Source organism: Camelina sativa, chromosome 2 (genome assembly GCF_030686135.1).
Source record: "Camelina sativa cultivar CO46 ecotype springtype chromosome 2, ASM3068613v1".
NCBI classification, from domain to species: domain Eukaryota; kingdom Viridiplantae; phylum Streptophyta; class Magnoliopsida; order Brassicales; family Brassicaceae; genus Camelina; species Camelina sativa.
This window is the reverse complement of record NC_141881.1, coordinates 1,983,708-1,997,416: the sequence shown is the minus strand read 5'-3', so window position 1 is coordinate 1,997,416 and position 13,709 is coordinate 1,983,708. Positions and strand designations below refer to the sequence as shown.

The 13,709-nt window shown below is 39.2% G+C and overlaps 1 protein-coding gene and 1 pseudogene across 2 annotated transcripts; both read left to right on the top strand.

The window, feature by feature from the left end:
* LOC104714499 (F-box protein At4g02760) lies at window positions 1-6,539 on the top strand. 2 transcript variants are annotated; one of them, XM_087464787.1, is made up of 8 exons: window positions 40-214; window positions 365-465; window positions 550-662; window positions 766-830; window positions 918-990; window positions 1,075-1,137; window positions 1,240-1,307; window positions 6,138-6,539. In XM_087464787.1, the coding sequence occupies exons 1-8, from the start codon at window positions 141-143 to the stop codon at window positions 6,235-6,237; spliced, it is 657 nt and encodes a 218-aa protein (XP_087320913.1). In that variant the 5' UTR covers window positions 40-140; the 3' UTR covers window positions 6,238-6,539. The 2 variants fall into 2 exon arrangements, with proteins under 2 accessions (XP_019085131.2, XP_087320913.1); XM_019229586.2 differs by lacking the exon at window positions 6,138-6,539 and having other exon boundaries at window positions 1-214; window positions 1,240-5,924.
* A 4,268-nt stretch (window positions 6,540-10,807) lies between these two features.
* On the top strand, window positions 10,808-11,847 carry LOC147948107 (agamous-like MADS-box protein AGL97 pseudogene; annotated as a pseudogene).
* Window positions 11,848-13,709: the final 1,862 nt, after the last annotated feature.

Genomic DNA, 13,709 nt, shown 5'->3' with positions numbered 1-13,709 from the left:
CCTAGATAAAGAAAATGGATTTTACCAGTTTTATAGAATAACTGGTGTCTAATTAACATCTGTGTCATCTATTGAGTGATACTAACTTTTTCCATTCAACTAGGGGTTATTTGAGAAGTCTACACCTTTACCATCTCAGAATGATGGATGGCGAGTCCTTATCTCCTGTGTTGTCAGCCTGTTTAAATCTCACTGATTTGAAGATTGTTGGATTGTAAGCTGGCTTGGATCCCCTGAACTTCAGGAATTCTCCATTTCATTGTTGCTTTGTTTTATTTTTCCTCGAGACGCCATCTTCTATGTTTTTGAGTATTTTTTTTTGGTAGATTTTTTGTTGATATATATATATTTTTGCATTAATTAGTGTTTCAGGACGCGGGTTAAATCCACTAGAGCAGTTAGGTTTACTCACGAGAAACTGTCGCTTGATAGAGAACCTGTTCATAGAGATATATAATTCAGCAGGTAAATGTTTGTGCTATGAAGTTTTCCTTTGTATTTCATTTGAGTGTTTGCTCAAAGTTACCTACTTTGTGACTGGGAGTATAGGCCGTATAACAGATTCAAGCTTGTTAGAGTTTGGGGATAATTTCCCCAACTTAATTTCGCTATCACTCCTATGTTTTCGGCTAAATGACGCAATAGCACAAAAATTAATTAAGGTATGGCTCCTCTGGTTTTATTGTTATTTCTGCTCTTTTCATTTGATACCATCTAATACATTTCTACAAACCCGGAATAATTATATTTGTGATGTTTTTACAGGGTTTTCGTCACCTGAAGCACATTAATTTGTCGAGATCGCCTGTAATTAGTGGTTGCTTTTTGAGGTTAATGTCTTTTGAGTAAATGTTAATGAAATCTTTATTAAGGGTTTTTGGTAGCAAATTATTTATGGCTTAAGATTTTGGTGGTAGGGGTTTGGGACTTTGCTGCAAAGATAGTCCACTGGAGACTCTACTATTGTGCAACTGCAATTCTCTAAAGGAGGTAAAACACAACTAATTTTTATTTAGTTTTGTACTTCATTCTTAAAGTCACAGTCATGAGTTTTGACCGCACATTGGAATTCAGAAAGAAGTTTTGCTGTTTTTGAATTCTTTACTGGACGGAGACTTCAAATCCATTCGACTTATCGTAAGTTCTTATAGGAAATTTGCTAGTTTTACATAAATTTGCGTATGACACAAGTAGATTTTCATTATCTTAATTAATGTCTTCTTCTTTTTTCTTCTATAGGACGTATCTAACAACCAAGGTTTAGTCTCTGACTCTGATGATGAAGGCAGTAGTTCTTCTGGACCAAGGTGTAGAATCAAAACAGAGCTCAAAGAACAGAACACAAGTATCTTAATAAGAATTGCTCTCTTATTAATCTTAAGGAAACTTACTCAAAACCTTAAGTCTCAAAATCTCATAAGTTGTGCTACAAACTAGCACCTCCTTATATAGAGGGTAAAACACCAAAACCAAAACACAATAGGATAAGTCTACAATTATATTTTAGATCCTCCTAAAACATACTAATCCTTATCTTTTGTATATTTAGATTCTCCTAAATATACTTGGCTTTATCCTCAAGTTATTGCAAGCTTACAACATTTTCCCCCTTAAGCTTGTAATCTTCTTCACTCACTTCACATACTCCCATAAGAGTCTTCATTTCTTTAAACTTCATTCTTCCTAGAGCCTTGGTTAGGATGTCAGCCTTCTGTATGTTACCAGGAACATGCTCCACGCTTACCTGCTCCTTTTCGACACACTCACGTATGAAGTGGAAGCGAGTGTGTATGTGTTTGTTGCGGCCGTGAAACACAGGGTTCTTGGTGAGGGCAATGGTTGATTTGTTATCGACTCGGATGATGACTCTCTCGCTTTTCTGCCCAGTCACCTCTTCAAGGAGTTCTTGAAGCCAGATTGCTTGTTTAGCTGCCTCTGTGGCTGCCATAAATTCTGCTTCACACGAAGATAAAGCAACAATCTCCTGCTTCTGTGAACACCAAGTTATCGGCGACTCTCCTAGATAAAACATATGCCCCGTGGTGCTTTTGTCGTCATCCACATCAACATTATACGAACTGTCACTGTATCCCACAAGACTCACCTCACTTGTGCGTTTGTAAAACAGTCCAAAAAAGCATGTTCCCCGAAGATATCTCAGAATTTGTTTCAAGCTTGCTCCATGTGACGCTTTAGGATCCTGCATATACTTGCTCAAGACACCAACACTATAGGCGAGATCAGGACGTGTGTGAATCAAGTATCGGAGACATCCTATGCTTCTCCGATATCTCTGTCCGTCAATAGCACTTTCTCCTTGTGACTTGGACAACTTCAAGTTCATATCCATTGGTATATGTGTTGAGTTGCAGTCTCCCATTCCAGTCTCCTCCAAGATTCTAAGCGCATACCTCTCTTGCTTTAGAATAATCCCTTCATCGAGCTGCCTTACCTCAATACCTAGGTAATATGTAAGCAGTCCAAGGTCACTCATTTCAAATTTCTCAGCCATTGCAAGCTTAAATGCAGAGATTGAAGCTTGAGAGTTCCCAGTGACGAGTAAGTCATCTACATACACAGCGACAACAAGAAGATCTTCCTCTATCTTCTTATAGTACAAGGATGGCTCCTTAGAACACCTTTGAAACTTCATTTCTCTCAGAGTCTGATTTAGCTTAGCATTCCAAGCTCTAGGTGCTTGTTTTAAGCCATAAAGAGCTTTCTGCAATTTGTAGACTTTTCTCTCGCTCCCCTTGACTATAAAACCCTCTGGTTGATGAACAAACACTTGTTCCTTGAGATCACCGTACAAAAACGCTGTTTTCACATCCAAGTGATGTATCTTCCATCCGTTAGAGGCTGAGTAAGCAATGATGAACCTAATTGTTTCCATTCGAGCCACAGGTGCAAAGACTTCGTCATAATCAATCCCATGTCTCTGTACATATCCTTTCGCCACTAACCTTGCCTTGTATTTGTTTATGCTTCCATCTGAGTTTCTCTTGATCTTGAATACCCATTTTAAACCAATAGGCTTCACTCCAGAAGGTAGCTCAACTAGACTCCAGGTGTTGTTTTTCTCAATTGACGCAAGCTCATCTTCACATGCTCTAATCCAAACCTCCGAGGTTGAAGCTTCGGCATAACTCCAGGGTTCTTCGTTAAAAGACAGTAGAAGACGATCAAGTTCCTCATCCTGTGTAACATAGTCAGAAAGATATCTTGGTTATGCTCTAACTCTCGCAGGTCGTCTTACCGTTGACTTTTGCAGATCAGTGTTATCATCATCACTCGATTCATCACCTTCTTCTCTATCATGTTGTTCCAGTTCTGGCTCCGTGAATGTCTGATCAACATTACCATCGTCATCATCTTCTCCAGCTTGACTTATTAGACGAACTCCTCTGTTTCCAAATTCACCAATCGAAACAGAGAAATCTGTAGGATCTTTACCTTCCTCGGTTTCATCTTTTGTCCAGTTCCAGCCTCTACTTTCATCAAAACGTACGTCTCGACTCACAATGATTCTTTTGCTCAGTTGATCAAGCAACCGATATGCTTTAGAGCCTGGTTCAGTTCCAAGGTTCACCAACATTCTCGATCTGTCATCGAGCTTTCTTCTACCCACAGACTCTGTTCTCGCAAACACAATGCAGCCAAACGTTCTCAGATGATTAAGATTCGGTTTCACGCCTTTTAGCATCTCATATGGAGTCTTATTGACCAAGGACCTTGTCGCAATCCTGTTGATCAAATATGTGGAGTGTCGCACCGCTTCTCCCCACAAATAGTTTGGTAAGTCCATATGTTTTAAGATGCTCCTCGACATTCCTAGAAGCGTTCTGTTTCTCCTCTCAACAACACCGTTTTGTTGAGGTGAGTACGGAGCTGTCAACTGTCGTACAATTCCGTTCTGTTCACAAAAAGATTGGAACTCGGCTGAGTTGAACTCACCACCCCTATCGGTTCTGAAAGCCTTGACTTCGCACTTAGTCTCTTGTTTAACGATCCTCTTAAATTTCTTGAATTTATCAAGGGCTTCACTCTTCTCCTTTAACAGAACAGTCCACATATAGCGTGAAAAATCATCTATGATCACAAAGATATACCTTTTCTGAGCCATTGTTGACGGTGTGATTGGTCCACAGAGATCACCGTGTAAGAGCTCCAATGCCTGTTTGGCTCTAAACACGGTTGCCTTTGGGAACGGATCCCTTGTTTGTTTTCCGAGCAAACAAGACATGCAGGTTTGTCTTTCAACTTTGATATTTGGTATGCCTGTGACCAAATCTTTGCTTATCATTAACCTCATTGTGTCTGTATTGACATGACCCAGTCGTGCATGCCAAGTACTCGAAGGTGAGCTTGTAGAGACCAAGTGAAGACATTCGACCCTCTCGACTTCCATTACCACCTTGTAAAGTCGATTTTTCGACCTTGATGTTCTCACAATCAGCCTTCCTGCTCGATCATATAACATCAACTTATCTTCTAGCATTCGTACCTCACAACCTGCCTCAGTGGCTTGTCCTAAACTCACTATGTTACTCTTCAAATCCGGTATGTAGTAGATGTTGTGTAGAGCTTTCTTTTCACCATTCTCAAGCAAGAACCTTATAGATCCTTTTCCCTTTATGTCAACCCGGGAATCATCTCCAAAAAAAATTTTCCCGAAACATCCTCACTCAGTTCATAAAAGAAGCTTCTATTTTCACTCATATGGTTGCTCGCCCCATTGTCAAGATACCATATGTTGTCGGTATCCATACCAACCTCAAAATTACTCGGTTTCACCTTATCTTCCTGGAGATAGACTACTTCATTCATCATTAACTCATCAGCTGTATGAGTATCTTCTTCTTTCTTTTCGACTATCTCTTGTAACTTGAGTAATCTGTCAGGGCAATCAGAGGCGTAATGGCCTTGCTTATCACATCTGAAATAGGTAATATGCGACAGATCAGGTTCCTTGTCCTTCTGTTGAAATCCGAACCTGCCACGGCCTCTACCTCTGGAAGAACGACCTCCTCGTCCTCTTCCTCTGTATCCTCCAAAAGAGTTTGCATTGGCAAACATGAGCTTACCTTGGTCATCATCTTGATCTGCCTCTTCTTCTCCGATTCTTTCTTCATATGCTTTTAGGCGTCCTACAATGTTTTCGAAGCTTGTTTTGTTCAAGTCAAGTACTTGTTCAAGAGAAGCGACAATTTGAATGAACTTCTTTCGAGGAAGACTTGACATAAACTTCTTAACAATCACAGGTTCTGCAAACTCCTTGCCTAAAGCAGCTGATTTCGTCGAAATTTCAGAGAGTTTTTCAGCGAATTCATCAATCTTCTCCGTGTCTTTCATCTTTAGGCGATCAAATTCTGCCATTAGAGTCTGCAGTCTCGCCTCTTTTACCATATCAGCTCCTACATGTCTCGCTCGTATAGCTTCCCACATCTCCTTTGCTGTTTCCTGAGCTCCAATTTGAAGAGTAAGAGAGTCGGGAATAGATTGGACGATGAGAGCGATCGCCAGGTCATTCTTAGATTCATCAATGTTTCCCTTCTCAATTACTTCCCAAGCTTTGTGAACCCTGAGACAGATCTTCATCTTCATGGCCCATACAGTGTAATTGCTTGAAGTCAGAGTGGGACACTTGATAGATGAAGATCCTCCTCCTTCAGACGAACCAAGGTTGTCATCTTTTCTTGTTACCAACGCTTTGTCTTCACCACCCTCTGTCAATGATTTCACGTCTTCTCCTGCCATTGTTTAGCTCTGATACCACGTGTAGAATCAAAACAGAGCTCAAAGAACAGAACACAAGTATCTTAATAAGAATTGCTCTCTTATTAATCTTAAGGAAACTTACTCAAAACCTTAAGTCTCAAAATCTCATAAGTTGTGCTACAAACTAGCACCTCCTTATATAGAGGGTAAAACACCAAAACCAAAACACAATAGGATAAGTCTACAATTATATTTTAGATCCTCCTAAAACATACTAATCCTTATCTTTTGTATATTTAGATTCTCCTAAATATACTTGGCTTTATCCTCAAGTTATTGCAAGCTTACAACACAAGGTAACTGATTTTTTCAGAATTGATTTGTTTTTACATATATATATATACGGTTGTTTGTTGTAGATTTCCAATCGAGGAGCTGAAAAAACAAAGACCAGATGTCACATTTGTGGCAAATTTTGAATCGCAATCATCATCATCATCAAGGTTCATCAATAACTAGCTTTATTACGCTATCCTTTATTACGCAATCACATTTGTGTTTTTGTAATATTTCAGCTCAGGTGATGTATATCTCGACGGCACCTCTTCCTGGACTTCTGAGACTAGCAGCGATAGCCCCCTTTTCTGGACTTCTAATAATAACAGCGAGGATGAGCATGACTACGACGTGGACTCTATATAAGTTCAAAGGCCCTTATAATTTATTTTTGGGGTACCCAGAGAAAGTCAATATATTGTTTCATTCTCCCCGAGAATCTAAATAGTTTGTCTTCCTCCTTCTAACCTTCTCCATTAATTGGTTGCTAATGGATTTGTCCAAGAATTCATGTAATCCGTCTTCTAATAGTTCTCGAAGAAACACGATCACTTCAAAAGTAAGAAATATTCAAACTGCTTCATCTGCTGTGACGATCTCTATTTCAGTAATAATCGCAGTTTCGTGCTCTGATTCTGCATTTTACACGGAATCTGAAGGAGGTCTGTGATTCAGAATAGGGTCAGCCTGTCCGTTGCTTTAACTAAAGAGAAAACGAAGATGGACAAAGCGACTATGACTTATATAGTCTGAGTGTCTTGGCCTTTTATCTTCTTAGAAGAGTTGAAAGACCAGATCTTACATTCACCATGAATATGTTCCTCATCCCCATTTGTTTTTGTTATAGCGGAGGAGCACTTGCTGTTAATGAGAGAGTTCTGAAGTTGGAAACATCTTTAACCATTGATGAAAAAGTTCCAAAACAGATAGTTGTTTCTTTCTAACATGTACTACTTTATAAATCCACTTTAAGTTACGAAACGACAATGTGTATACTGATAACTAAGTTTGAGAGACCCTCACTATGTAGTTTTGCAAGTTTACCAAATTCTCCCGGAGTCCACAATACGCGATAGTATCATTAATTCTCTCCTCGGATTTAGATATAGAGATATCTAACAAATGTGCCATGTACAGTAAAAAAAACTTATGAAATCTGCCATATATGCTAAAACCTTTCGAAATCTGCTATGTCCATGGCATTGGGTGTGAGTTTAATTACCCAATTGACCTTCAAGTTAACTGTAGTAAATAAATTAAAATTGTTTCTGAAACTCAATCGTCGCCATCTTCTTCCTCTCCGGTAATCGCTCTTTCTCATGCGTATCTCCGTTCCCAAAACCGTTGCTACCATTTGCTATTACTCAACTCAATTCTTCTGGGGAAACCGCCGGTCGTCACTAAAAAATTATCTCCTTCGTATATTTCCGGCGAAAATCAGTTCGCCTTCTCGCCTATGAGTTTCTCTACTCAGAAATTATCGCCTAGCAGTTCGCCTTCTCACAGTCGTCGTCGAAGTGGTCTAACAGATCCCTCTGATTCCGTCAACGACACAACCGAAGCCGATTATCAGCTTGCCCCCACCGTAGGGTAAGTGGACCACATCAGAATAGGTTTTTCTGGTATTGTGGACCAGATCTGTAAATATCAATTATGTTGTCCACTGTTTCCTTATATTACGAATGTGGACGACACTTATGTCTTTTTAAGTTGTCCACCATAAGATGTCTACCGTAAGTTTTATTTTCTATGTGGTCCACCGTTTGCTGTTCACTACAGATTAGTTGTCGTCTACTGTTTTTACATATTGTCTATTACATTGTCATATTTTCTGATGTCTACCATTCAATGTTGTCCACCGATGTTGTTTTCTCCGTTTGCTGTTCACTACAGATTAGTTGTCGTCTACTATGTTTACGTATTGTCTATTACATTGTAATATTTTCTAATCACCTTTAATATGTTTTCTACTACTTAATTGTTTTATAAATTTACTCAAATGATGAACAACTTGTATTAATTTGCTGTCCACTTTGTTTTGATGGACAAGTTCCAATATGAATATGTTGTCCACCTTGTTTTGATGGACAAGTTCCAATATGAATATGTTGTCCACCTTGTTTTGATGGACAAGTTCCAATATAAATATTGTTGTCCACCTTGTTTTGGTGGATAAGTTCCAATATGAATATATTGTCCACCACTCCGTAAAATGCTTTTTATAACGCGCCGTCTTTCCACCCTGGAAACAAATCTTAATTGCAAGGGTAATCTAGTAAAATTGAAACTACCATGTTTAATGAATATGTCAGATTTGAAAAGGTTTTACCAATATGGCAGATTTGAAAAGAATTTTTAAAAATATGGCATAAATGACAAAAATCCCTTAGATATACTCTATGAGAGAGTCTATGTATATCATGGAATCTATTTGACGTTTATATATATAAATAGTGTTTGATTTGGGCTTATCTTGGGGTTCTAACTAAAAACCAATTGGCTATTAGTAGATTGACCCTAACTCTTTATATATTACTAACACGTCTCCCCTTCAAACCAAGGACCTATTAACACGTCTCCTCGAGATGATAACTCCATCTCGAACGTTCCCACTTAGACCGACAATAAACCCCTTGAGCTCTGATACCATGTTTGATTTGGGCTTATCTTGGGCTTCTAACTAAAAACCAATTGGCTATTAGTAGATTGACCCTAACTCTTTATATATTAATGATAATCCCTTTAAACTTCAGATGCGGGACTTGGATTGTATCCCAACAAATAGAGGTCTCCCAAACGTCATATATCTTCCTTCTCTCCAAGAATCTGAATCGTTTCGTCTTCCTCCTTCTAATATTCGCAACTACTTGGTACTTTGGTAGTCATGCTAATGGATTTGTCCAGGAAGTAGTGATTTCCGTTTTCTTACATTCAAACGGGCTCTTCTCGAAATCGATCGAAGCTGCCACGATCTCTATTCCAGTTACAACCGCCGCTCCCGGTTAAGATTATGACGACAGAAAATCATGCAAACCAAGGTAACTAATATTTTTAGATTGTTTACCATTTGACAAACAGTAATCATGGTTAATGACGCTGACGCACCAGAGTTTATATGGCCATCCTCAGCTTTCCCACAATTGGATGTGGCCAACAACACAAGTGTGGGTAATGCAGATTTTGCTACTGAACTAAAAGCTGAAGGCAGACTAGGGTTGTTCTTTGATAGGGCCAGATCTTGTCGGAAACCGATAGCTGTCACCCTCAACGTGACTGCGTATTACAATGGAATTGTTTCCACCATTTTCGAATCCATGACTCACCTACTCCAGACGAAGAAGACAGAGCTTAGCAACAACAATATCACCAATCGACTCACTCAAGTTTCGAATCAACTCGCTATTGGGGCATGTGTTGCGACTTATCTCAAACTACGTGCTCTTATAGTTACTGAATTCCCTGACGGGTATACTTCAGCTTATCTCAAAAGGCCAAAAGGAATCACGTACGACTTACCTGTGGTCGTTGCACCATTTGCTTTTGCAATTCAACAACTCGGAGCTGTCAACATCACTAACCTCCCTCATAAGGCACGTTATGTCCCAGTTCTCCCTCCTACAGGACATCAATACGGACTTCCGAGAAACAAAGTTTGGAACCCTGAGGCGTACGCACAAGCTGTGGAATATGCTAGAAACTTCGGACTCCACTTTCATGTGGTTGATACGAACCTGAAGACCGGTACCGCCTGGTGGTTACTGAGACAACACTTCTCTGAAGAAATGTTCGAGTTGAAGCTCCCGTTCCCGGAGGTAAACTACACTTCTGCCATGGCACTCACACACTCACTCTTCCTGCTCAAGAAAGACAACGAGGAGGACCTTGACCCATCAAACGCTATTTTCGATCTCAACCCTTGTGGAGAGTCCGACTACGGTTCCATACTACGTAACCCTCACCCTGGCATCAACGTCACCACGTTCATGACCATTGATGAAAGTGCCATCTTAGTTCTTACATCTAACTTTTGAAACCACTTGTTAAGTTTTAAAACGATAATGTTGACTTTAGTGGCTAAGTTTGAGACTGCTATGCTGTGTTTTAGGACTCCTAATCATATGTTAAAACTGTTTCATTCTCCTCTGCTTTGCGGGAAACCCTCTGTTTTCCCAAAAACGTGCGTTTGAAGTTTCCTTAAAATGCTGCGTTTTGTAGTTAAATTGAAAGGGAGAGAGTCTAATTTCGAAAGTTGTCTTCTTTATCTCTGATGGAACCTTCTCAAAACCCCAGCAAGCGATTTTGCAAAATCCAAAACCCAAAACCCTAGTTTACTTTTGGTTTACATGTGTTTCAAAATTCAGCTATAAAACCATAAATTAATTAAGACGTTTTTACTAAACGTATTAGGGGGTTATCAGAAAAACAAAAAAAAAAAGGAAATAAATTTGATGGTTTAGTCAAACCAGCCTTGGTTCGTCTCAGGAGATCTTTCTGTAATTAGAATCTAGAAAAGGAAAACAATTTTACTTATCGTTTAATTACTGTGATTAGTGGAGTCAGAAAATGGAAAACAACAAGGATTAATTTAGAAGCTGAGTTTCTTAAGTCTCTATGTATATGATTAGAAGAAACAGAGTGAGTTCCATCGCATTCTTTTGCAAACACAAGAAAAAAAAAAAAAAAATTCACAGAGTCGTCTCGATCGTTCTCTTGGTTTGTGATTTGTGAAAATTAAAAAGACATCATAATAAGAATGGGTGGGTTGAAGAGGAAGATTGATACAGGGAAGAAGATAGATGGGAAAAATCCACGAGCGGTTGCTTTCTCAAAACGTTCGTAAGGGTCTTTTCAACAAAGCATCAGAGCTTTGTCTTCTCTCCGACTGTCAGATCGCGATTAGCGACTCCGGTTTCTTCTAACTCACACGCCGGTTTCTACTCTTTTGGCCACTCCTCTGTCGATCGTGTTGTTGCAGCTTTCCTCGCGGATCAGACTCCTTCTCGGGATGATGATGATGATGATGAAAAGTTAGGGTTTTGGTGGGAAGATCAGAGTGTCGCCAATTCAGAGAATCCGGAGGAATTGGGTGCCGCGATTGATTCGATGACGAAGATGTTACACGATCTCAAGGAGTTGCAAAGCAAGCAAAGGGTTCCTGTTTACGTGGAGGAGAAGGAAAAGGCTGGACCTTCACACGTAACTCATCAAAGGAACGATCTTGTGGAAGTGGAGGAGAAGGAGAACAACAACAATGCTTTAAGTGGAAACGTGGGTGGATGCAACCAAGGGCTTGAGGACTTTGATCAATTAATTGATTATGCGATTAATTCTGATGTCTTCAGTGACTTACCCTCCATTGATTCTGATTTCTCCATTGACGTTGAGGAGAATGAGAAGGGTGGTTCACACGTAACTCATCAGGAGCAAACACTAAATCAGCAACCCTGTTCTTCAAGTCTGTGCATTGAAGTAGTAGATGATGTATCTGTGAATGAAGAACAACAAACCCTAGCTGTTTGTGGGACCTTCGATGTTGATGATCAAATCTTTGATCGTGAGACGAGACCTGAAGTTCTATGGGAAAATTTGGAGATGGATGATGATTTAACTGTGAATCTCCAAGGGTTTCAAAACAATAGTGATGAAGAACAAACCTTAGCAAACAACGACGGTATACTTGGGAGCTTCAATGGCTGCAATCAAGAGTTTGATCTTGATCAATTATATGACTTTGTGACTAAATCTGAAGATCTCTGGAAGGATATGGAGATGTATGATGACTGTCTCTATTGATTTGGGATATTGTTCGAACTCAAACCGGTCGCTTATTAGCCTTAGTATTATTTTGTTTGTATGTTTGGAATGTCTGTTAACAACTTAATTCGCTTGTCTTGTCTGTATGACATTTTTTTTCGTATCTATGTAACTATATAAAGTTTCATTCATTAGAACTTGAGCAAAATAGATTCATAACAAATTGCAAAATCCTTTAATGTCGTTACTGTCTTATATCAGTCAATTCATTGCAGATAAAATGTTTTTGTTTTGTATGTGGCTATGTCTGAAATTTCATAAGCGTAAAGCTCACATAGTAACCACTTTTACATAGAGTAGATTAATGAAATGGGGATTAGCTTTCAATATTACAGTCAATACTTGTTGGCTTTTGCAGGTTCCTGGAGCAAAGTATATTGATCATCTGATGAGTTTGTTAAAAATCTCCCTCTTCTGATTAAAAATGATATAAACACATCACATATTTCACAATACCAAGGAACTGAGACACTTGGCCAAGTTTTGTGATCGAACAAAAAGGAAAAAGCAGAGGTCCTAAGATCATTTACATACGTAAGCGAACCCAACAAACCAAATTCTCCAAAGGGCAACAACCAAATCACACAATGTTACAATCCTAATCCAAATCAGAGGATGATTTATCTCCATCAGTAGTGGCAGTAGTTTCTTCTTTCTTTCCATCGATAGAAGCTGTATCTTCTCCTGTCTTCTTCTGCTCTGCATCTTCTTTCTCATAAGCCTTAACAATGTCATCAACAGGGACCAATGGAAGATAACCACGGGTAAAGCTTTCTCGCCCACTGCATGAATTGGTTTGTATACTAGTACGAAAAATTTGTACTCAGTCACAGCTTTTTGGGACTACCGGAACGAGCATATTTTACAAAGCTCTGAGGACATCAATACGGACTTCCGAGTAACCAAGTTTGGAACCCTGAGGCGTACACACAAGCTGTGGAATATGCTAGAAACTTTGGACTTCACTTTCATGTGGTTGATCTTAACCTGAAGACCGGTACCCCCTGGTGGTTACTGAGACAACACTTCTCTGAAGAAATGTTCGAGTTATAGCTCCCGTTCCCGGAGGTAAACTACACTTCTGCCATGGCACTCACACACTCACTCTTCCTGCTCAAGACAGACAACGAGGAGGGCCTTGACCCATCAAACGCTATTTTCGATCTCACCCCTTGTGGAGAGTCCGACTACGGTTCCATACTACGTAACCCTCACCCTGGCATCAACGTCACCACGTTCGTGACCTTGGATGAAAGTGCCATCTTAGTTCTTACATCTAACTTTTGAAACCACTTGTTAAGTTTTAAAACGATAATGTTGACTTTAGTGGCTAAGTTTGAGACTAATTTCGAAAGTTGTCTTCTTTATCTCTGATGGAACCTTCTCAAAACCCCAGCAAGCGATTTTGCAAAATCCAAAACCCAAAACCCTAGTTTACTTTTGGTTTACATGTGTTTCAAAATTCAGCTATAAAACCATAAATTAATTAAGACGTTTTTACTAAACGTATTAGGGGGTTATCAGAAAAACAAAAAAAAAAGGAAATAAATTTGATGGTTTAGTCAAACCAGCCTTGGTTCGTCTCAGGAGATCTTTCTGTAATTAGAATCCAGAAAAGGAAAACAATTTTACTTATCGTTTAATTACTGTGATTAGTGGAGTCAGAAAATGGAAAACAACAAGGATTAATTTAGAAGCTGAGTTTCTTAAGTCTCTATATATATGATTAGAAGAAACAGAGTGAGTTCCATCGCATTCTTTTGCAAACACAAGAAAAAAAAAAAAAATTCACAGAGTCGTCTCGATCGTTCTCTTGGTTTGTGATTTGTGAAAATTAAAAA

Bases quoted from the DNA above. Each gene is read 5' to 3' on its own strand.
- LOC104714499 (XM_019229586.2), top strand. From the start codon at position 141: ATGATGGATGGCGAGTCCTTATCTCCTGTGTTGTCAGCCTGTTTAAAT. The intron at 215-364 runs GTAAGCTGGCTT...TGCATTAATTAG, and splicing joins GATTTGAAGATTGTTGGATT to TGTTTCAGGACGCGGGTTAA. The intron at 663-765 runs GTATGGCTCCTC...ATGTTTTTACAG, and splicing joins TAGCACAAAAATTAATTAAG to GGTTTTCGTCACCTGAAGCA.